The 25316-nt window shown below is 44.6% G+C and overlaps 1 protein-coding gene across 1 annotated transcript; it reads left to right on the top strand.

Moving 5' to 3' along the window:
• The first annotated feature begins 6 nt into the window (after window positions 1-6).
• LOC146341876 (vomeronasal type-2 receptor 26-like) lies at window positions 7-24014 on the top strand. The gene is made up of 7 exons (XM_084807723.1): window positions 7-108; window positions 1073-1154; window positions 2755-2951; window positions 9537-9764; window positions 20340-20466; window positions 21788-22696; window positions 23965-24014. Exons 1-7 carry the CDS (start codon window positions 7-9, stop codon window positions 24012-24014), a joined length of 1695 nt encoding a protein of 564 aa, XP_084663849.1.
• Window positions 24015-25316: the final 1302 nt, after the last annotated feature.

Here is a 25316-nt window from a genome sequence, read left to right as displayed (position 1 = left end):
GTGGGCATGGGGCTCATGTGGCTGGGCAGGAGGGGCTATTTGGGTGTCCAGATCTTCTTTGAGATCTGGAGGCCAAAGCAGGTCAGTCTGGCTCCAGATCCGGCCAAGGTGGGTCAAGGCTGATTCAGAAGTTTCAGACTGGCTGCCAAGGAGGATCTGGTGGTCCCTAGACAGCCCTACAATAATCATTACAATAGTCACTGAAAATTGCAACCTACTGGGAGGAACTGTTGACTAATGGTCAAGCAATGTGTGTGTTCACCATGCCCTTCCTGCAAGATCAGTACTTTGTACCAAAAGTCTGAAAATGTTCTATATTACTGTAGTGGTCGTTTAACACAATCACACTCCCTCACACAATAGAAAAGCAGGTGCTGTGCTCCTGTCCTTATGAAGATAGAATAGGAAGACAGCTTTAACAATGCTTTGGTGTACTCTTGGGAGTGCAAAAAGATCATGTCCAAAGTCATTTTTTTCTTCTTCGCACACATCTGTCAATATCATATTCTCAGTCTAGTCATATGATAGAACACATTCATTCCCTCTCTAGCACCAGGCCATCTTTCTGGCATTCCTTTCTTCCTGGGGGGTCATCCCAAACCCACAGCAGTTTACTTTCCAACTCATTTAGATATGATGTACATGTTTTTCTTCTGCACTTCCACAGGGAATCCCCAACTTAATGAATGGTTAGCTTTCTCTTTAATTTGCAAACAGATTCTAATTAATTTTGCTGCCTGTGAAAATCTCCTGTGGAGTTGCAAAGTCCAACAGCTGAATTAATGACACCATCTCAGAAAGATAGTATAAATATAACCTGTAACATGCAGAAAAAGGGCTAGGGATTGGGAAGAGGCAAAGATGCACCAGTCTGTCACTGATTCCTTACATTTTAGAATATGGGTTTCAGGCCTGGCAGCAGAATGAACTTGTGTTTAGGGCAGGCTGGAGACTCTGATGATACTGTTGTAGATTGAGATAGGGGGATGTATGCCTTGAGAGAAGATTTCTACTCAGGATGGCAGCGTTAATCGTATTATTGCTGATTCTGTTTTCTCATATCGTATGCAAGGCTCACATTGTTCAGTGCAGCTTCCGTGATCCACACCATCCCATTCACAAATACCGTCAGTCAGGAGACCTCATCATTGGTGGTATTGCTTCTCATATATTTATTGTCTCCAAGTCGATACACTTCAGAGAAGAACCCCTGCCAACAGTGTTTGATGTGCTTAAGTAAGAGCTTGTTATGGTTAATTTTCTTTGTACTTACAGTACATTTCTTCATCCCTGGAGCAATGGATATGGTAGCAGGAAAAAAGATAATAAATTAATGGCCAACTCATACGTAAGATGTTAAATCCATGGTGAGAATCTCTTGCATTTCTTTATTTGTTTATTTTTATTACATTTCTGTACTGCCCAGTAGCTGAAGTTCATGTGTGTGTGTGTGTGTGTGTGTATCTCTGTCAGAGAACAATGGGACCATGGCAGTGGGAAATGTGGATTAACCCCTTTCTCTGCCCTGTTTGGCCAATCCAAATTGTCTGCTCCGGGACTGTTTTTCCCTAACGTAAAGAAATGATGCAATGTATCTACATCTACATATGATGTAGATATGTATATATTTTCTTGCAAGGCAAACAACAGCTATGTGGGGAAGGTGATTTAGATTGGAAAATAAAGGGTGTGTGAGGACAGTGAATGATTAAGCCTCTGACACTGCTACCACAGATCCATTCTGAATATCCCTGAATGACATACTCTGAGGGGGAAAAAAAACCATCCCAAATTCTCATTTTTTTAAAGTATGGCAGGATGTATGTATGTTTTTTCCTGCTCCACTGGTTATATCTTGAAGAACATCCTACCTGAAAGGGTATTTTATCCTTAACATTTCCACAGGACCATATTTAGCATGTTAAAGAAGAACAATTAAATTATCTCTCCCTCTCCCTCTTTGTCCCCCACTTTGGTAAACATTTGGTGGAAACTTAGCGATGTGACATTCCAGAAGGGTTTTTCCAAGTTAGTTCATGTCAATATTCTCAGAATCACCATTCTATCTGTTTGATTCACCGTTCAAAGCCATTATTTTGTCTTTCTTCAATTTTAAGTTTCTTAAATTTGAGCTTAAGGGTTTTTCCACACATTCAAGTATTCTTTTCTTCAGAATTCACTGTTAAAGTTCCTTCTCATATTTCTGCAACTTTGCTTTAAATACAGTAGAGTTTAATTGCATCATCTGATGCACACGATAGGAATTCTTCTGTTTATGGGAGACACGAGGACCATCTAGGTACAATCCTTATTCTTCATATTTAAAATTGGTTCCTGCTTTCTCTGCTTTCATATTTCTTCTACTCCATTATGCTGTGAAATGTCATTTAATGTACAATATTAATTTTATTTGTATGAATTCATATATATTCTTATGGTTTTGAGACATGCATTCTGTTTTATTATACCCTACAGTTAAAAAAAGATAATAATGGGAAGTGTTGTCTTGCAGATGAAGATTTATAATGTTTAGTTCTCTGATCTTAAATTACTACTTGCCTCAAGAAATGAGGTAAAGAAATGCTGAAATAAATAATAATGACTACAATGCACAAATTGTAAAACATAGTTTTCTTTCTGGATGCAACTTTCATTCTAGCGTAGTGACGAAGAATTATCAACACATTCTAGCCTTGGCATTTGCAGTAAAGGAGATTAACGAAAACCCTCAGATTTTACCCAATGTCACTTTAGGCTTCCACATCTATGACAGCTATTACAATGCACAGTGGACCTACCATGCCACAATGCTGCTTATACATTCACTGGAGAGATTTGTCCCAAATTATATATGTGGCATCCAGAATATGCTCACTGCAGTCATTGGGGGATTGGATTTTCAAACCTCCCTTGATGTGGCAACCATCTTGGATATCTACAAGATCCCTCAGGTAGACTATGCGAATGGATGTTTCACACTTTATTCACACTTCCTTTGTCCTTTCTGATTCATTTTTTGGTGTTTTTTTGGGGGGTCGGCTTAGAGAGAGAACTGTTTGCATGAAAACGCTTCACATTCAGTCAACATATTTATTTGTTCTACATTTACACTAGGATGGGAGGAGGGGAAAGCCCTAATTTGGATGCTATATCCTTACCTTTTATTTATTTCAAGAACTTCATGCTGCTCCTCAGCCAAAGAGGCTTCCAAAGTGTCCTACATATAATCAATCAGACAAGACAGTCCCTCTCCATGGATTTATAATATAAAAAGACACGACACACAAGAAAAATGGAATGGGGAAGAAAAGGGGGATGTTTAATTATTGTAGCATGTCCAGTGGAATGGCCCTGCTCTCCCTCTCATCTCCCTCTGTACAGACTGCTGGAATGGCTGCTGCTGGTGACAGTTGAAGGGCCAGAATCTCTGTCAAGGAGGCCTTTCAGCACTGGGTGTACCCCTATTGCCCTGGGTGCGTTCAGATTTACTGTTTATGTAAAATATTTAGGTTTCCGATAACTCTCGCTCTCATAATCACCTCTTCCACTGCACCTATAGTTTTCAGCTATTTTCCCCTCTCTGATTTTCCCAAATGCCACCGGTCCTTTGCTGTCATTCCCCGTTCATCTCTTGTGTCCTCTGTGTAAACGGCCTTGGCTTGACTTGAGTATCTTATATTAAATTTATACTGTCTCACCTTCTCCCCAGTTCAGTTTCACTTCCCCTTTGCCTGTCACATTTATGCAGGAAAGGGTTTCATTAGGGCTACGCATGGACCCCCTGATCCAACTTGGAGGCCACCTCAAGGCTTCCGAGGCGGGCCTGATCGGCTTGAGCTGATCCCCCGCCCCTCGCCGACTCACTTTGGCTTACGAAGCCAAAGCGGTATTTGTACATCTGAATCATCCTTTGCTCCCCCCACCATGCCACCCAGCCCCCGTCTCCTTACCTGGGACCTTGTTCCATGTGAGTGGGGGGCGCCATCACTGGGGGAGCCACCATGGGAGCCACCATGGGAGGAGCTGCTGTCACTGCCATGGGAGCCGCCACCAGCACTGCTGGGGGGAGCTGCCGCCAGTGCTGCTGGGGGAGAGCTGCCGCCAGTGCTGCTGGGGGAGAGCTGCCGCCAGTGCTGCTGGGGGAGAGCTGCTGCCAGTGTTGCTGGGGGCAGCTGCTGCCAGTGCTGCTGGGAGAACTGCTGCCGGTGCTGCTGATGCTGCTTGCATCAGTGCTGGGGGAGCTGCCACTGACACCAATGCTACCGGGGGAGCCACTGCCACCACCAGCTCCTAGGCCCTCTGGATGCATGCCAGCAGCTGTCTTGTTTTTCCAGGGAATAAGGAGGAGCCATTTTTAAAATGGCGACTCCCTGTACATCCAGAAATACATGGAGCTGTCATTTTAAAAATAGCTCCCCTCCCCCGGAAAACAAGACAGCTTCCCGCGCACATCCATAGTACCAAGGTAAGGAGCTGGGGGCTGGCAGCAACAATGGCAGCAGTGTGGCAGCTGGGCCTCCGCATTGTGCCGAAGCACGCCCAGCACTTTGGAGCGACCCGCTTCACTTTGGGCATCTTAATGCCCCCTGTGCCTTGCCTCGGATGCAGCCCAAAGCAGCCCAAAGTGCCCTGCTTCAACTCAGAGCTTGGGCTTCGGGCCAAAGCTGTGCACAGCCATAGTTTTCTTGGAGGCTGCATGGAAAAGTCCTCAGGCTTCAGGTTTTATAACTCAATACTGACAGAACGGGTCTGTCATCATGCACTTTCGAAGAAAAAGTGAAGAACGATAAGCATTATTGTATGTAAGTCTCTACGTTCTGCAACAGTGGCCGGAGGTCTGTCTCTGTTGCCTTAGAGAATAACTAAATCCACTTACCATTCCAGGTGTTTGTAAGGATTGCTGCATAATGCATGTGATGTGCTTTAACAAGGCAATTGTTACACAAATTTGTCATGGTCTCTTCCTTCTCCCCTCTACGTCTGTCTTTAGCTCATATATGGCTCTGCTCCAGGGACCAGTAATAAAACTCCTGGCCTTTTCTTCTACCAGATGGCCCCTAAGGAATCCCTTCAGCACATGGGGATCCTCTCTTTAGTTCTGCATTTCAACTGGATATGGACTGGAGTCATTGCTATGGATGATGACAAGGGGGAAAGATTTGTGCAAACTGTGCTTCCGCTGTTTTCTCAGTATGGCATCTGTTCTGCCTTTCTAGTAAGAATCCCAGAAGTACGTGAGGTCGCTGATGATTTGTTGCCCCGGGGAGCAAAAATATTTTTTAAAATCATGGAAAGTAAAGCCAACGTAGTGGTAATCTATGGAGAATCCTTTACTGTAACATTTTTGAGATACTTTCCATACCTTTCAGAGCTAGAAGGAAACATGCCAAATAAGCAAAAAGGTAAAGTGTGGATAATGACCGCACAGATGGAGCTCACTTCATTTGTCTATCAAAGGGACTGGGATACAGAAATACTGCATGGTGCTCTGTCTTTCAGCATTCACTCCAGCAAGCTAGCAGGATTTCAACACTTTCTTGAGAGCAGGAACCCTTCCAGCACAACAGGAGATGATTTTATCCGAGAATTTTGGCAACATGCTTTTGGATGTGTATTCCCAAATGCAGTTGTGAGCGAGGTGGATATTTGCACTGGAAATGAGAAGCTGAACCACCTTCCCGGGCCCATGTTTGAAATGAGCATGACTGGCCACAGCTACAGCATCTACAATGCTGTCTATGCTGTGGCCCATGCTTTACATGCCATATCGTCCTCTAGTCTGAAACGCAGCACAATGATGGGCAAACGAGGACGGACACTTCAGCATGAATTGTTTTGGCAGGTAATATGTTAACTTAAATGCGAGCTCACACACACACACACACACACACACACACACCTACACATGTTATTGTGTGTCCCTGCTCCAATGGAAATCCCCACTTTTCAGCTCAGATCTTGTTACTGGTCTTGGACCAATGTAGAAATGTTTTCCTAGTCCATCCACTCAACCTGTGTTGCTGATTATTCACTTCATAATTGTGAAGAAGATCTTTGGCCAAAGATAGTAATGGAAACCATATACTACTGTGTTTGCAGTTTGATGAGCTATTATTATACAAGGACAGTGCTATACTGGGAGTACCAGTCTTGCATCTCCACACATTTCAGACCTATTACTGGGTATATTATGCAGTGCCAAATTCTATTTTTATGCTTATTGGTAACAAAGAAATGAAAATGAAATATTTCATACTGAACAACTTTTAAATGTCCTTTGTGAAGAAAACACACGCAGAAACCACAATTGTAAGGTTTTGCATGTGAGTGTGCGTGAGAGAGATTATATAAAATAATCACTCATTTTAATATGTATATATAAACCTGTATTTTATGGACAAACAAATGCACAGAGTACCCACGATCTGTAAAATTCCAAATGCCACCCCCCCTTTGGGCATCTCTGAGCATAACCCTATACATGTCTACCCATTGACGTATGTGTAGCTTAGTCCCACATCAAGTGGATTGCACTTAATCCACTTCAACAGTGTGTCAGAATAATGGGAAATCATTCACTGAGACTTCCAAAGGACTTGAAAATGGATTTCAAACAGACAGAAATGGGTAGGATCCTACATTGCCCTACAACTGACAGCCAGCACTGCCAATCTCGGTGTGCACATGGCCCCTACCAGTTACAGTGGCGATGTAGTGCTTCCAGGGGCAGGCCCCCAGATGGCCAGAAACACACGTTTCTGGAAGGGGCAGGTTGTACCTTCCAGAAATGAGCATTTCCAGTCATTCGGGGGCTTGCCTCCAGAGGTACCACATCACCACCAGGAGCCAGGCATATGCATTATTGGATCCTACCCATTATTTCCATCCAGGGCAGATATGTGTTTGTCCTAATCTGTAAGATATAACTCACTTCCATTCTATGCACACTTTTGTAAGTTCGTAGGGATGAGGGAGAATTCTGATATGGACTCCAATGAGGCCAGATTCTAAAGAATCCAGCCCCCTGGAGTCCGTTGCAGAACAGAAGACTTACCCCCACCTCCAGGAGGAATCATCTTTGGCTGGATCCTCTGGCTCCGGATTGCTAGCAATACGGCCACCATGCCGTATCGCTGGTTGAAGGGAAGTGACTGTGGACACAAATGGCATCCAGGACGCCATTTGCATCCGTAAAGGCCTTAGTTTAAGGTAAATGCAGCTGCATTTACCTTAAACTAAGGCCTTTACAGCCGCAAATGGCGTCCCGGATGCCACACGTGTCTGTGCTTTTCATTAACGCGATAGGCTACGGAAATATTTGCGTAACCTATCGCGTTAATAAAAAGCACAGACACAATTTATGGACACAAAGCACAGACACAATTTACGGACACAATTTATGGACACAAAGCACACAATAAAAAGCACGGACACAATTTATTAATGTTAATAAAAAGCACGGACACCATTTACGGCTGCATGTACCTTAAACTAAGGCCGTTACAACTGCAAATGGTGTCCTCGATGCCATTTGCATCCATAGTCAGTTTGCTCCCTTCAACCAGCAATAGGGCATGGCAGCTGTATCGCTGGCGCTTTGGAGCCAGCCAGCAGCTCCGCGGAATAGCTGTGGAGCGGAGCCAGAGGCCTGAATAGGGATGTACGAAAGTCACTTACCTTTTCACAGGGGTGCTTCACGGTGGGGGGGAGGCGCTTCGCTTCTCCCCCCGAAGTTCAGGTGAGGGCGGGGAGGCTACCCGCCTTGCCTGGCCAAAATTCATGCTGAGCGGGGAGGCCTCCCACCTCGCCCAGCTGAAATTCAGGCCGGGGAGAAGCGCCCCGTCTCCCCGGCTGCGAAACAAAATGTAACCCCCCCCCCCACAAAACCCCGTGATAGGCTATGTAATGATTAACGTAGCCTATCACGGCTAGATTTCCAAAGTCAGGTGTGATAGGCTACATAAATCATTACGTAGCCTATCACGGGTGACTTTGAAAAAAAAAAAAAGCATGTACGCAAATGGTGGCGCCCTATGGGCGCCGCCATTTGCGTTCCTTATTTGGTCCTGGTAGTCTACGTAAAGATTTACGTAGACTACCGGGACCAAATAAGGAACGCAAATGGCGGCGCCGATAGGGCGCCGCCATTTGCGTACGCGCTTTCCCCCCCCCCAAAGTCACCCGTGATAGGCTACGTAATGATTTACATAGCCTATCATGGCTGACTTTGGAAATCTAGCCGTGATAGGCTACGTTAATCGTTACATAGCCTATCACGGTTTTTTTTTTTTTTTTACACTTTGTAATGGCGGCGGTGGCAGCCAGTCGGAAGACCGGCTGCCGCCCCTGCCCCCGACGAAAGGCTGACGAACTGCCGCTGGGACCCACCGCCAGGAGGGACATTCGCCAAAGGTAAGTCCCATCCCGGGGGGGCAGGGGGCGGAGAATTTCACCGCCGATTTCGGGGGGCCAAATGCATTGGCACTCGGCCCCCCGAAGATTCGGGGAGAAATTCTCCGCCATCCCTAGGCCTGAACTCTGCAATCCAAAAAACTAATTTTACATTTTCCTTTAACCACAGCCCTCCTCAGTGGGCTTAAATTGGGTATAGGGTCAGGGCCAGGCACGCTGACACTGGCCTAGGGATGTCAGAGAGTTCCATGACGGATCTCAGTGAGGCCGAATGCCAGTGCATTTGGCCCCCCGAAATCCATCGCGGAACGGCCTGCCACCCCCCCACCCCCTGCAGATCCTCCCCGGGACGAGACCTAACTGGGGTGGATGTTCCGGATGGTGGCGGCTCCAGTGGCGGCTTCAGCGGCAGCAGCGGCTGGTCTTCTGAACGGCTGCCGCTGCCGCCATTTGCAGTCTGTGTCTCCCCCCCCCATAGACGTGATAGGCTACGTAAAGACTTACGTAGCCTATCATGTCTGGGTTTTTAGAAAAACAAATGCGTACGCAAATGGCGGCAGCTACGGCCGCCACCATTTGCGTTCCTTATTTTTCGCCATCTTTGTCCACATCAATATTTACGTAGACTAAGATGAAGAAAAGAAAGGGGAACGCAAATAGCGCCCACTACGCTATTTGTGTTCCCCTTTCTTTTCTTTGTCTTAGTCTATGTAAATATTGATGTAGACTAAGACGGCGAAAAATAAGGAACGCAAATGGCGGCGGCCATAGCCGCCGCCATTTGCATATGCATTTGTTGTTGTTGTTGTTGTTGTTACCCAGAGCCCTCCACGGCCGGAAATCTGTCTGCGGACGGCCCTGGCCTGGGCCTGGCCAGCTGCTCCACGGAGCCGCCGTGGAGCACAGCCGGCTGTCAAGGATTCCGGGGGGGAGGACCGGATCACCTCCCCCCCCCATGAACAGAATCCGCGAAAAGGTAAGTCACTTTCGTACATCCCTAGCCGAAGAGGATTCCGGGGGGGAGGAATGGATCGCCTGCCCCCCCTGCGGACCCACCCTCCCGGAATGGCAGGTAAGTGTTCCCCCCATCCCTATAAATTGGTTTGTTTTCCTTTTCCATCCAGCTCCATTACTTTCTGAGAGGCATCTCATTTAACAATAGTGCTGGGGACAAGGTGTCCTTCAACCAGAAGGGAGAGTTAGTGGCTGGATTTGACATTATGAACTGGATTTTTTCATCAAACCAATCCTTTCAGAGAGTGAAAGTTGGACAGATGGATCCTGAGGATCCTCTAGAACAAGCATTCACCATCAATGAGGATGCTATAACTTGGTACAAGTGGTTTAACCAGGTAGGATCCATCTGAAGAAATTTTGGAAATGCGGGGGTACTGAGTCTGATTTCCAATGTGCAGATGTAATTTAATTGAAAAGTGCTCAGTCCTTGTAAAATACTGATTTTAATTGATATTAATACAGTGGTTTGTATCCAATTGTGCCCCTCTACTGATAGATGGCCATTTGGTCCATCAAAGGTTTCTGTGAGTGGAATGTTGAGGCGGGGGGGTGCAGTGTGTGTGGGGTGATTTTTACATATTACCCTTTTAAACAGCTAAGCACTCTATGCTACTGATAGAAGCCTCTGAGCCAAGAATAGGGATGTACAAAACTCCCCTTACCTGGCTCCGCCGGGTTCCGCTGGGGGGGGGGAGGCGCTCCGTCCCTCCCCCTGGAATCCTGGCCGTCCAGCTCCACTCTGCGAGGATTCTGCGGAGCTGCTGGCCGGCTCCGCCAGCAGCTGGACATCCGGCCGCTGGCTAGCAGGGACGCAAATGGCGGTGGCTATAGCCGCCGCCATTTTGGTCACTGTAGTCAGCCGTGATAGGCTTTGTAAAGACTTACGTAGCCTATCACGTCTGGCTTAAAAAAAACAAAAAAACCCCCCACGCGTACGCAAATGGCAACGGCTACGGCCGCCACCATTTGCATTCCTTATTTTTGGCCATGTTAGTCTACGTAAATATTTATGTAGACTAAGACGGCAAAAATAAGGGGGAACACAAATAGCGTAGACTATTTACGTAGACTAAGATGGCCAAAAATAAGGAACGCAAATGGCGGCGGCCATAGCTGCTGCCATTTGCGTACGCATGGTTTTTTTGGTATTTTTAAGCCAGACGTAAGTCTTTATGTAGCCTATCACGAATGGGGAAAACAAAAACAGACTGCAAATGGCGGCGGCGGTGGTAGCAGCCGTTCGGAAGACCAGCCGCCGCCACCACCTCCACTGAAGCCACCGCTGGAGCCGCCACCATCCGGAACATCCGCCCCAGGTAAGTCTCGTCCCGGGGAGGGTCCGCGGGGGGCGGGGGGGTGGCAGGCCATTCTGCCACGGAGTTCGGGGGGCCGAATGCACTGGCATTCGGCCTCACCAAGATCCGTGGCAGAATTCTCTGACATCCCTAGCCAAGAAGGGAGAGTTGGAGTGCCTGGCTTTAAAGGAGAACTTGGATGTAGTTGGCATAATGGAAACATAGTAGAAAGTCCAGTTGGATATGGTCCTTTCTGGATGTAAACTCTATAGGAAGGACTTAGTGTCCTATAGGATGTGGTGTCACTCTATATATTAAAAATGCATAGTGTCAAGCAGACTAGAAATATTAAAAGGGGAGACTCATCCACAGAAGCACTGAGTCTCCCAAAGCAATTTAGTACTGGAAACATGCTATCATCCTCCAAATCAGAATTCTCAGGGTGATCTTGAGATGGAAAACCAAACCAACTGGAAATAGTTAACATGGTGCTATCAAATTTAATTTATATTTAAGTGGGAAATTTCCAAGGATATTTTGACTTCAAAAAAGGAATTTTCTCTAAAATGATGGGAGCGGTAAAAATGAAGCTGAATGGGGAGTATGGGGGATTTCCACTCCCCAGCCCTGCCACTGCCTATGATGAAATGGCTCCTTCTCTGGGCAATCCCATCCATGGGCTTTTTTTTTTTTTTTTTACATATTAATAGGAAATGCTTATATTTCAGAGCCTAAGGCACTCTCTGCCAGTATAACTCAGGGTTCTACCAACTGACCCTGGTCCACTGCCACCTGTTCTGTTGGAATACTTTAAAACTTCCTAGTAGCTTAGGCGTGAGATGGGCAACAAATCTTGAGACAAGATGAACCATTAAGCAAGTAATTTATTAAGGGGATATTTTGTATATAAAGGTTTACTAATATTAATTTTGGTGTTTTCAAAAGACTGTGTAGTGACAATGCTTAAAGACTCAAGAGATACTTCTGCTGCTATAAGCCACTACATGAGTTCTTTTACCTCAGGCCAAATTACCTAAACCTCCAACCCAGCCAAATACACTCACAACCAGGTCCAGCTCTTGGGTACAGCTTTCCTCTCATTCCCAAAACTCTTCCTGTTGTATTTCTGGCTGCTTGGACAGTTTATTTGCTTTTTACTACCTGGTTGTGTAACCTTCTTCTGGGAAGATCTTAAAGCAGCCTCCTGGCAGAACATAGTCAGCCTCCTAACTCCTGATCTTCACCAGTCATGTATGGTTATCCAACAGAGAAATAATAGCTTAATATTCAGGCCTTAGATATTCACTTTCCCCTCCACTTTCTCCTGGTCTTTCTAAACACCACACACCAACCAGCAGACTTTCTCCCTTACTCTTCACAGACTAATCTGTCAGCTGTTTTAACTCTCCTTTCCCAACTGCTCTTTTCCACACAGCTAGAATGCCCAGCCAAACAGAACTGAATATACCTGATCCAGGCCCCATCTAACAATGTTCAAAGTGATTGTCTCTCTCTTCCACTTCACAACATCACTAAGAAAGTAATACAGAGGCCTTTGACAGTAACAATGTAAGGCCTAAGGCCTACTTTCGATACATTATTGCCTCTCAGAGGCCACACAAAGTAAACACTGCATAACAACAACAGGTACATACATGGCATTTCTTCTTCACAGAGAGTCAAGAGGGTTAAATCTTTCCAAACTGCATGGAGGTTACCCAAAACCACAATAATAGAAGTTCAGCTAGAATCATGTGTACTTCAGGTCAGGAAGGGTAGCACCAATTCCATGAGCATGGTTACTGAGAAGTATCAAGGAAGCTGTTAGAGAAAATATGGTTTCCTTCAAAAAATGAAAGTCTTATCCAAATAAGGAGAGCAAAAAGGAACACAAGCTTTCACAAGAGAAATACAAGTAGACAATAAGAGTGGCAAAAAAGAAGAAGAAGCATTTTGATGAGCATATCATTAATAAGACAAATAATAAAGAATTATTTAAATATATTGGAAGCAGGCAACCAGCTAGAGAGGCAGTTCAAGCATTGAATAACAGCAGAGTTAAAGGAGTACTAAAGTAGGATAAGGAAATTGCAGAAAAGTTGAATGAATTCTTTTCATGTGTCTTCATTGCAAAAAACATAGGACAGACTCCTGTGTTTGAAATTGATGTTTTCAGGGTGGAAATCTGAGAAACTGAGGGAAATCAGTATGCTCTCGATGGTAGCCCCATCAAGAGCATCTGGATCAAAATAAATGGAGCAAAGAATAAAAGGAACCTAGTGGTCAAAGTCTACTATCGGCCACCCAATCAAGGAGAAGATGAGGATGAAACTTTTGAAAAGCAAATAGCCAATGTTTCAAGGAAGCATGACGTAGTAGTAATGGGGACTTCAATTTCCCTGATATTTGTTGGGAGACAAATTTTGCAAAACATGGCCCCTCCAGGAAATTCCTGACTTGTGTGGCGGATAACTTCCTCCTACAGAAAGTAGAGGAAGGAACTAGAGGATCGGCTATCCTTGACTTGATCCTAACCAACAGAGATGACTTAGTGGATAAAGTAGCAGTTACAGGAACTCTGGGGAAAAGCGACCATGTTGTACTTGAGTTCTTGGTTCTAAGGGAAGCAAAAGCCGAGTGTAGTCAAACGTGTACCCTGGATTTTAGGAAAGTTGATTTTAATAAACTCAGAACAATGATCAGTAAAGTCCCATGGCAAGTGACTCTAGTGAGAAAAGGAATCCAAATTGGGTGGGAGCTTTTAAAAAGGAAATTCTCAAGGCACAATTACAAACAATTCCAACAAGAAGAAAAGGTGGAAGACAACAGAAGAAGCCAGTGTGGCTTCACAAAAAGCTTAGAGATTACCTGAAAACAAAAAATGACACATATAGGAAATGGAAGGAAGGCCAAGCAACAAAGAAAGTGTACAGGCAGGTAGGCAGCACAGAATTGCAGGGATGGCATCAGGAAGGCTAAAGCTGAGAATGAGCTGAGGTTAGCACGGGATGCTAAAAGCAACAAAAAGGCTTTCTTCAGCTACGTGCACAGTAAAAGACAGAGGAAAGAAATGGTTGTTCAGCTGTTAAATAAGGATGGCAAAATGATAACAGATGACAAAGAAAAGGCAGAGGTGTTCAATTCCTACTTTAAAGTTTAAATATGGAAATGGTGGCGACGGCAGCTTGTTGGAAGACCGGCTGCCGCCACTGCTGCCGAACTGCCGCTGCCGAACTGCCGCTGGAGCTGCCGCCAGATCCGCCGCCCCCAGGAAGATCCGCCCCAGGTAAGTCCCATCCCGGGGGGGGGGTGGCGGGGGGTGGCAGGCCATTCCGCCACCGATTTCGGGGGGCCGAATGCACTGGCATTCGGTCTCCCCGAGATCCGTGGCAGAACTTCCGTACATCCCTACTCTGAATGAGTTCAAATCTCCAGCGCCAGATGAACTGCATCCTAGAGTAATAAAGGAAGTGGCAGAAGAACTCTCAGAACTGCTGTCTATTTTCTTTGAGAAACCATGGAGGACAGGTGAAGTGCCAGATGACTGGAGGAGGGCTAATGTTGTCCCTATCTTCAGAAAGGGTAAAAAAGAGGAACCTGGGAACTACAGACCAGTCAGTCGACATCAATCCCTGGGAAAATTCTGGAGCAGATGATAAAGCAATCCATCTGTAAGCACCTTGAAAACAATGCAGTGATTACTCGAAGCCAACCGGATTTGTCAAGAACAAATCCTGCCAGATGAACCTGATCTCATTTTTGATCAAGTAACCTCCCTTGTGGACTGTGGGAATGCTGTAGACATATTATACCTCGACTTCAGCAAACCTTTGGACAAAGTGCCCCATGATATCCTGATGAGCAAACTAGCTCAAAGTGGGCTAGATGAAACAACAATCCAGTGGATCTGCAGTTCTCTACAGAATTGGACTCAAAGAGTGCTTATCAATGGAACCTTCTCAAACTGGGGAGAGGTAACGAGCGGGGTACCGCAGGGCTCAGCCCTGGGCCCAGTGCTCTTCAACATTTTGATTAATGACTTGGAGGAGGAGGTGCAGGGAATGCTGATCAAATTTGTAGTCAACACAAAATTGGGCGGGACAGCTAATACTTTGGAAGACAGAAACAAAATTCAAAGTGATCTGGATAGACTGGAGTGCTGGGCAGAAAGAAACAGAATGACATTTAATAGGGAGAAATGCCAAGTTCTGCACCTAGGAAAAAGAAACCAAATGCACAGTTACAAGATGGGGATATGTGGCTCAACAACACTACAAGCGAGAAGGATCTTGGCATTGTTGTCAATCACAAGCTGAATATGAGCCAACCATGTGATGTGGCTGCAAAAAAGGCCAATGCCATTTTGGGCTGCATTAATAGAAGCATAGCTTCCAAATCCCAGGAAGTCCTAGTTCCCCTCTACTCAGCACTGGTTAGGCCTTATCTGGAGTACTGTGTCCAGTTCTAGGCACCACACTTTAAGAAGGATGCAGACAAACTGGAGAGGATTCAGAGGAGGGCAACAAAGATGATAAGGGGACTGGAAACAAAGCCCTATGAAGAGAGACTGAAAGAACTGGGCATGTTGAGCCTTGAGAAGAGAAGACTGAGGGGAGATATGATAGCGCTCTTGAAGTACTTGGAAGGTTGTCACAGAGATGAAGGCCAGGATCTCTTCTCAATCATGCCAGAGTGCAGGACACGGAATAATGGGCTGAAGTGACAGGAAGCCAGATTCTGGCTGAACATCAGGAAAAACTTCCTGACTGTTAGAGCAATACGACAATGGAACCAATGACCTAGGGAGGTAGAGGGCTGTCCCACACTGGAGGCGTTCAAGATGAGGCTGGACAGCCATCTTTCAGGGATGCTGACTTGGATTCCTGCATTGAGCAGGGGGTTGGACTTGATGGCCTTGTAGGCTCCTTCCAATCCTATGATTCTATGAAATAGTGGTGAGAAGAGATGAAGTTCACAATCTTATTAACAAACTGAAAGCTAAGAAATCATTGGGCCCAGATCGTATCCATCCTAGAGTTCTTAAAGAATGTAAATGTGAAATTGCTGATCTTCTAGGAAAAACAACAACAATAACGTAACATTTAAGGTCAGCCCCTGTACCAGAGAACTGGAGAATAGCCAATGTAATGGAATGTTTTTTAAAAGGGATCTAAGGGGATCCAGGATTACATGACAGTTAGCTTAACCTGTGTTCCAGAAAAATTGATTGAATAGCATTAATAAAGGTACAATCAGCAAGCATATAGGAGGATAATTGCTGGGGAAAACGTCAATGTGACTTCTGTATATGTAGGTCCTGTCTCAATAACCTTTTAGGATACAATCCTACTGATATAGCTGGTAGCTTCAGAGGCTACTGGTTATCCAATGCAGTGTGAACAGAGGAGATCCTCTTCTCTACATTTCACTAGCCCTGCATTTTTGTCTAGACACATTTTTTCAGGCGTCTAGCTGCACTTTGGGGAGGGAGACGGAATAGGAATAGGAAACTGTCTAAAACAGCTTCTGCAGTCTCCTCCCCTCCCTGCCCTCGGGAACACCCTTTTTACCCTCTGTGCCCTCTTATGAGTGCAGACAGAGACAGCAGAGGCAGCATGAAAAGAACTACACCAGCTACAAGGGGGAGGGAGCAGTGAACGCAGTTTTTTGGAACTGACGTCAGACGACCACGGCTCCCAGAAACTGAAAAATCCTATGGCCATCTTGGCAGTGTATATAGCGACCATAGGATTGCCCTCCCTGATTACTTTGAGAGTGTAATGTGGACAGGGGTGATCCAGTAGACATTGTTTACTTGGACTTCCAAAAGTCCCTAACCAAAGACTACTGAGGAATCTTAGCAGTTGTGGAATAGGATGGAAGACCCTCTTATGGATTGGTAACTGGTCAAATAACAGAAAGCAGAGTGTAGGAATAAATAGCCAGTGCTTGCTCTTTAACTTGTTCATAAATGATCTGAAATTTGGAGTGAACAGTGAAGTGGACAGGTTTGCTGATGATATCGTATTATTAACAGTGGTTAAAACAAAAAAGGGATTACAGAGAGCTCCAAAAGGATCTCTCCAAACTGGGAGAATGGGCGTTGAAGTGGCAAATGCAGTTCAACGTAAACAAGCATAAATTGATGCATGCTAGGACAAAAAAAATCCAAACTTCATGTATATACTGATGCAATCTGAGCTAACAGTGATTGACCAAGAAAGAGATCTTGGGGTTGTCATGGACAACTCAATACAAATGTTGACCCAGTGTGCAGCTGCTGTGAAAAAGGCAAATTCCGTGTTAAGTATAATTAGAAAAGGCATCAAAATAGAACTCTCAATATCATACTCCCCTTATTCAAATCTATTGTATGATCACACTTGAAATCCTGTGTACAGTTCTGGTCACCACACCTACAAATGATATTGTAGAGTTAGAAAAAGGGCAGGAAAGGGCAGCTAAGGGTTTAGTCCTATGTGCCCTCAGTTCTCAGAAGTCCCCAAATTTGGAGGCTTCCAAGATACCTACGGCCTGCTGGGCTGAAGATGGCAGGGTAGGAAGAGCAGCAGAGGCAATCTTTGAGCATTTCTACACCAGGCTAAGATCCCACCACTTTACCAGGGCTTCTGTTTCCAGATTCCTTGAGGGATTATGATCTGCTCCTTTCCACATGGTTTTCCTTTTTTTTCTTTCTTTCTCAGCAAGTTCTATATGTTGCATTATAAAGCCACTAGATGGTGTAGTATAATTTTCAATAAAGGGCCATTTCATCAGTACACCATAGATTTCCCATGGTTCATAGCAGGAGGAGGGAAAATGCCTGACTCATCATCTTGAAGAACATCATAATAAAGATTACAAAGAGTAGGTGGTGTCCTGGAGGATGACGATGCCATGTATGGGACCTGCGAAATTCTACAGACAACGCATGCACACATAGACACATAAAACTTGACTACACGTTGTGGGATGAGGAAAAAACTATCAACTCAGTCATGTCTCTACTGGGATTATGTCTTTGATTTAAAACATGCAATTCTTTAAAAGAAAGAATAGTCCCACTATAGCAGAATTGATTGAAATAGTATGGGACAGAGGGTTAATGTTTCTACATTGCAATCCTACACATATCTACTCAGAAATAAAACCCACTGAGTTCAAGAGGGCCAAATAAGTGGTTATAGGACTGTAACCTAATTAACACATATTCAGAGCATATTTTGGAATCCTGTGAAGGAACTGAACTGTCTTCCTTTAGTTTGGATTTGGATACTATGGGGTTAAATGTGTGTGTGCATGCGTGCGTGCGTGCGTGTGTATCCCTATCAGCCAAAAGGTCATGTTTAATAGGATTATATGTACCAGGATTTCTGCTCAGGAAGCCAAAGGCTTGCGGATGGCTCAAGGTAAAAGTTTACTTAGAGTAGCCAGAATGTCTCTAGAGGAAGAGGAGAAAAAAGAGTTCAACAGGAGGTTCAACAGAAGCTCAGGGGCAGAATTTAGGAAACTAAATTCAGGGGAAAGCTGAACAGTAACTACCCTTCTCATCAGTTGAAGCTGAGAAGGCAAAATAATTAGTTTTGACATAACAAGCCTAAGGCAGAAGCAAAGAGACACAGAGAGAAGAAGCCCACAGTTCTAGAGGAAAGAGTCAGAACTGCTAGAACTGGTTCAGAGGGTTCTGGACCTTTGAGAGTATGGCCGGATCTACACCTCGTGTTATACTGATACAATCCCATCATGGTAACACTGTATCCAGTCCCTCATGCACATTTATACCTGGTAGCACACACAATGACGTCTGCTGTGATATTTTGGATAATATGGAATAAAATGTGGGAAATAATGCTACAAAAGTGGTATATGGAGCGCGGAATGTGCCCCAACAGTTATCAATCCACTTCAGTAAGCACTAGTGTAGTTCTCACCTAAGATATTGTTTGGTTCCAGTCTCTTCTTTTGGTTTATCCACCTCATGTGTAATAGCCCACGCCCATACTAATGAAGTAGAAATCTGAGACAGAGAGTTTTAACTGGAGGTTTGTGGAGACAGCCGGCGGGGGGGAATGATTTCCATCTGGTGGCACTGAAAAAGGCCACAGAAAGGGAAGGACAAACAGGGCTGGGACAAATTACTTTGCTTGTTTTCCATTCTCCTCATGGAATGATGGATTTGCCAGGCTGTGAGAAACCCAAAGAGGAAATAACTTTTGGTTGGATCCAAAGGCGCACTTCTGTTCATGGAATAAATTTTCATTAAAAGAACGCACCATTCACAAATGGAAAGGTAACTTCAGATCCTGCCTCCTCTTTTTGATCTGACCTGTTATTTGGAATGGACCGATTTTCAAAATGCATTGGACTTACAAGTAGTACGGGTGTGCAACAACCACAAGTTTTAGAACTGTATCTGAATTTGGCAGTTAACCATGTATCCCAATTTGGATCTGACCTATTTAGAGGCCACCCACTTCAAATGAGGTCCCAAAAATATATTTTTGTGGGCAACAGTTATGGAAATGACATACAGGATAGAAGTGTCCCTAGTTAAGAAACCTACAAAATTTAGGAAGTTTGGTGCTGTATTGAGAGGGGGAGTGTTCACATTTGGGAGGCTAAATGGTTTATTTCTCCTTAAGCCCTTCCATGGTTTGGGGGCTGATTTTTTTTTTGGGGGGGTGGCATTTGCATGAAAATAGTATATGACAAAGAGGCATCCTTATGCAAGTAATCTGCAAGTTGTCAGAAGGATAGGTGCACGGGCTAGGCAGTTATGATGAATAAAAAACTATTTAAGACTTGTTTTCTTCTGAATTGACACCAAAGTCACAGAAAGTGCAGTAGGATAGAAGTGGATGATGCATGGAAAATATAGAGTGGCAAATACAGAGGACTTGAACATCCAGCATTTTCCAAGCAAGCACCCAATACTACACCTTCCCAGGTCCCACAGACTCCCCCACATTCCTGCTCCTGTGAATGAGAACTAGCAAAGAGCACAGAACACTGAAACAGTTCTGCAAAATATTTCTTCAATATCCCTCTCCTAAAGCAGTTGGGCTGGAGACTGAAAGCTAAGACCATTCATAGTAATTAGAAGCCGGAGCTCCCAGTCACAAGACTACACCCCCTCCTTTCCATCTCTCTTCTCTCAGTGCTGGTATTTTCCTTATATAGAGAGCTTGGGAACAAACGCATCAGTTTTTGGAGACACACTCCCTGTGTTTCTGTGGTCCAATAGATATTACTTTAAATCTGTGTCTAGCAGCTAAGACTTTTTAAATTCTCTCTAGAGTAAGTGCATGGCCACTGATCTGGAACTTAAAAGCCCCACCCCATCCCCCCATGCTAGGGTTACAATCCAGATCAGCCCCCCTACACATTGATTTGGACAACACCTGAATCTGTTCAAAAATAGCCCAAATCCAGTCTGGATGTGGGATTCAGCCAAATCCAGAGCACACCTTGAATAAACAGATAATGCTGCCACCAAAGAATAGCAGTTTCCATGCCATTTTAATAATATGTGGGGAAAAAACATCCCCAGAAACCTAAGGACGCCAAGCCCATTATTTTCAAGTTAATCATTCTCCTCTTTCATTCCTTGATTAGGTACAGCCTCTTTCCATATGCAGTGAGAGTTGCCATCCTGGTTCAAGCAAGAAGGTGAAGGAAGGGGAGCCATTTTGCTGCTATGATTGCATCCCATGTCCAGAAGGGAGGATTTCAGACCAAGAGGGTAAGATATATACTATACAGAGTTATAATATCAAATGGCTATAATCCAGAGGAATGGGCATATGCAATAATGAATGAATCAAGACTACTTTTCCTGAGGGATGGCACAGGTACCTGATTCTGTCCAGGAATCTGCCTCTGCCTGCACCCTCAGCTGTGGTCACTGAGCCCCTGCCCCTGCTGGCCCCCTGCCTGCATTCGTTGAATGGCCTGCACTCACCCTGGCAGCCTCATTGAGCTTCATGGTTGCCATTTTTTGAGAAATAAAATGGTGATTGCAAAATGTGTATATTTCCCTATGCACAGAAATGCGTATATTTGCAAATGCGCATATTTGCATATGTGCAAAAATGTGCATTTTGCCAAAAATGTGCACTTTTGCACATGCGCAAATATGTGCATTTTGTGATTGCCATTTTATTGCTCAAAGAAAATGGTGACCATGGAGCCCGACGAGGCTGTTAGGGTGAGTGTGGGCTGCTTGCTGAGTGAGGGAGGAGCTCGAGCAAGGTCTGGGAACCAGCGAGTAGGGCAGGGGCTGGGAACCTGGATCAGTGTGGGTTCACACATCCCTACTTTTCCTAGGTGTTTGAAATATAAGTAATAATTTCATTGTTGTGATATTACACATATTCAGAAAATAAAAATTACACTGTGTTCTGAAGAGGTTTAGGTAAAAGTTGTAGGTGATTCTGGTTCCATTCAAAGACAGGAGACATAATTTGGTGATGGGAATGAACTTCCTTTTCCCACTGGGATTCTCAAATGTGGGTTGCTCTTTGACCATTAGTGAGTACTGCCTGATGGAAAAATAATTTCATAAGGTAACTGCAATCTTTTTGGTAGACCTATCAGCCATACTTTGTGCCATTGTCAAAATGACATTTGATTATTGCAGTGTTCATTACTTGAGGTTTTCTTTGGAATCCATTAAAATGCTAAAGTGATGCAGAACATGGCAGCTTGTTCCTTAACAGGAGCAGGAATTTTCTTATGAGTGGCTGAATTCCTGAAGGTGGTCATGAACATGGTGTGTGTGTGTGTGTGTGTGTGTGTGTGAAAGCTATAGAGTTTTTCAAGCAATTTACATATAAAACTTGTCACACTGAAAAACAAAACACCAAACCTGTAATTTAATGTTGTCTGTTTGATTTCACCCCCTGCTCTCTACCTGGAATATAGTATTCAAGAGATACTGTTGACTGAGAGCAGACAGTGGCTACCTGCACAGCCTTTTATTTCTGTAATAGGAACAATTTCTGACTACTGATGAGATTAATGGCATATATGTGAAACTGGAACCACATATTTACTTTTTTCAGATATGAATGACTGTTATAAATGTGAAGATGGGAAGTACCCAAACAAAAAACAGGATTTCTGTATACGCAAGATTGTAACCTTCTTGTCTTATGAAGAATGTTTGGGGATCAGTTTAGCCTGTTTTGCTCTTTCTTTTTCTTTGACCACAGTTCTGGTGCTGGGAACATTTATGAAGCACCATGATACTCCCATAGTCAAAGCCAACAACCACGACCTCACCTACATTCTGCTCATCTCCCTCCTGCTCTGCTTCCTTTGTACATTGCTATTCATTGGCCGACCTCAGGAGGTGACATGTCTCCTCCAACAAACTGCTTTTGGCATCATCTTCTCAGTGGCTGTTTCTTGTGTGCTGGCAAAAACCATCATGGTGGTTTTGGCTTTCATGGCCACCAAGCCAGGATCCAGGATGAGAAAGTGGGTGAGGAAAAGACTGGCCAGTTCCATTGTTATTTCCTGCTCCCTTATCCAAGCAGGCATCTGTTTGGTGTGGCTGGCAACCTCTCCCCCATTCCCAGATGTAGACATGCACTCATTGGCTGAAGAAATTGTTCTGGGATGTAACGAGGGATCTGTGACTATGTTTTATTCTGTCCTGGGCTACATGGGCTTCCTTGCTCTTATCAGCTTTACTGTAGCTTTCTTTGCCAGGAAGCTGCCTGATAGTTTCAATGAAGCGAAGTTCATCACTTTCAGCATGTTGGTCTTTTGCAGTGTTTGGTTGTCCTTTGTTCCATCCTATCTGAGCTCCAAGGGGAAATACATGGTAGCTGTGGAGATCTTCTCTATCTTAGCCTCCAGCTCTGGGTTACTGAGTTGCATCTTTTTTCCAAAGTGTTACATTATTGTGGTACGGCCTCAGCTGAACAAAAGGGAACAACTGATCAGAAGAAAAGACCCAATTTTTTGTATGAAAAATATTAATAACTCATTTTTGACTGCTTAACTACCTTAACATTACATTGCCTTTCTTGTCCCACGAAGGATGTGTCTGATCCTGCATACACAGAAAGTCTGATATGTGCTTAGATTACGAAAATATGGCAAGATTGTATAGATAAATTTGTTTAAATTTACACTTTCTGTCCTAAATACTTTTTATGCTAATATCATGTAAAAGTGAGGAGAGTCACAGAAACCTGTAGGAGTGCTCAGGTTTGGCAACCACATTCAGCATTGTCAAATAGGTGCCAAGAATCACTTGCTCAGACGGGCTGATACCTGATGCTGCCAACCCCACAGAGAATGGACAAGGTGTCTTAGCATCGCACTCTGGGAATGAGATGAGCAACCCATCTGAGGAGGCCACCTGCCATATTAGATTACCCAGACAGCAATGCCCAACCCACTGGCATTCGGCCTCACTGAGATCCGTGGCGGAATTCTCTGACATCCCTACCCATACCTGATCCTCCCAACCCTATAGACAAGGTGTCCTAGCACGACACTCTGGGAAAGAGATGAGCTATCCATATAAGAAGGCTACCTGCCAAATTAGATTACCCAAAATGGGGTGCCCAACCCAGTGTCAATGCAGGGTCAGGGATTATATTTGGCATAATCTATCATGACAGGCAGCTGCCACAGGTCAAATCATGTCCTGGCTCAGCTGCCATTCATGTGCACCACTGCTGTAACCCACTAAGGAAAACACATACAATGAATTGGCACCCAGCTCAAAGTAAGATCAGTGTCTCAGTTAGTGCTGATGCTGAATTTTGGAATTAGTTGGTTGATTGATTCAAACTTGTCCTTTCATAATGCTTGCCTTTTTATTGAGTCTGGATCAATGTATTTCAAATTCACTATTGAGTTCAGAATTATTTGTGAGCTTCAGAGCAGGCACAGTCTGCATGTATTTATTTATTTTATTACAGTATTTGTATACTGTTCCATATCTAAAACAGATTTGAGTGGTGAACACAAAAGGTAAAACAGTAAAAGAATAAAAAGATTAAAACACCATATTAAAATTATGCTTTTTAAAAAAACAGAATGCCAATAGGAACTGTGGCTGCTCAATTAAGGAATGCCTCCTGGAACAGTGCTGTTTTCAGGATGTGCTGGAAACAACATAGTGTTGGTGCCTGCCTGACCTCCAGGGAGAGGGAGTTCCAAAGAAAGTGGCCCACAACACTGAAGGCTCTTCTCCTGGTTGACTCCAATCGGGCCATAGGTCCATCTGGAATGACCAGGAGCATGCTCTCCGATGACCTCATTGACTAGGCAGGTTGGTAATGGCGAAGGTGGTCTCTTGGGCATCTTGGTGCCTGCCAAGTTGTTTAGGACTTTGTACACTAGTACTAAAACCTTAAACATGGCCCAGTAGTGAATAGGCAGCCATTGCTGTTGCCTCAGCAAAGGAGTTGCATGCTGAAAAGGGGCACCTCCTGACAATAGCTGAGTTGCTGTGTTCTGCACTAGCTCCAGTTTCCAGAGCAGCCTTAAAGGAAGCTCCACATAGATCGCATTGCAGTAATCCAGTCTTGAGGTTACTAGCACCTGTACCACTGTGGCTAAGCTGTCCCTGTCCAGGAGAGGCCATAGTTGTGAACCCGTCGAAGCTGGTAAAAGGCAATCCTAGACTCCATGGACACTTGGACCTCTAAACATCTAAACAATGTCATTTCTATGCATGTGCTAAGCTGGTTGATTTAACCCTTGAAAGATCAAGTAAGTCCACTGCTAGTTCCCTTATCATTGCCATAACTATGGCTTTTGAGGAGGAGAAGCCAGACTCTGCAGGTCCATCATTTTCTCTCCTCCATATACCAGAGATTGTCAGTGGAGGCTGGTAGCTATTCTGACTGGGGAAGGGGGCAGAGAGAAGGTCACTGGAGGTGGAGATAAGAGGTCACTGGAAGTGGAACAGTCTTTGAATCCCCAGTTGCTAGCAACGCATACTTAGGGATGGCGGAGAATTCCACCACGGACTCTAGTGAGGCCCAATTCTTTAGAATCCCCCCCCCCAGAGTCCGTGGTGGAACAGAGCAATCTCCCCCCACCACCACCCCACAAAGTCCCCGCAGACCACATCCTACCTGCCTCCTACAGTCCGGATCCGGCCGCTGCTGGCCGCTGCTCTGGTATGTGGTGGCGAATGGCATCCTGCACAGGGAACGCCATTTTCGTTGCTGCTTTAGCCACGATAAGCTACGTAAATATTTATGTAGCCTATCACAGCCAAAGCAGGGACACAAATGGCGTCCACTATGCCATTTGTGTCGCTGCTATAGCCATTGCGTTCCTTATTTTGGCCCGTCTTAGTCTACGTAAATATTTACGTAGACTAAGATGGCGAAAATAAGGGGAATGCAAATAGCGTAGCGGACACTATTTGCGTTCCCCTTATTTTCGCTGTCTTAGTCTATGTAAATATTTACATAGACTAAGACGGGCCAAAATAAGGAACGCAAATGGTGGCGGCCGTAGCTGCCGCCATTTGTGTACGTGCGTGTTTGTTTGTTTTTTTAAGTCAGACGTGATTGGCTACGTAAAGATTTATGTAGTCTATCACATCGTTGTTGT

Source organism: Heloderma suspectum, chromosome 6 (genome assembly GCF_057233095.1).
Source record: "Heloderma suspectum isolate Gila_16-S chromosome 6, 16-S_ref, whole genome shotgun sequence".
Taxonomy (NCBI): domain Eukaryota; kingdom Metazoa; phylum Chordata; class Lepidosauria; order Squamata; family Helodermatidae; genus Heloderma; species Heloderma suspectum.
The sequence above is the reverse complement of the archived record's forward strand: the minus strand, read 5'-3'. Positions and strand labels throughout refer to the sequence as shown.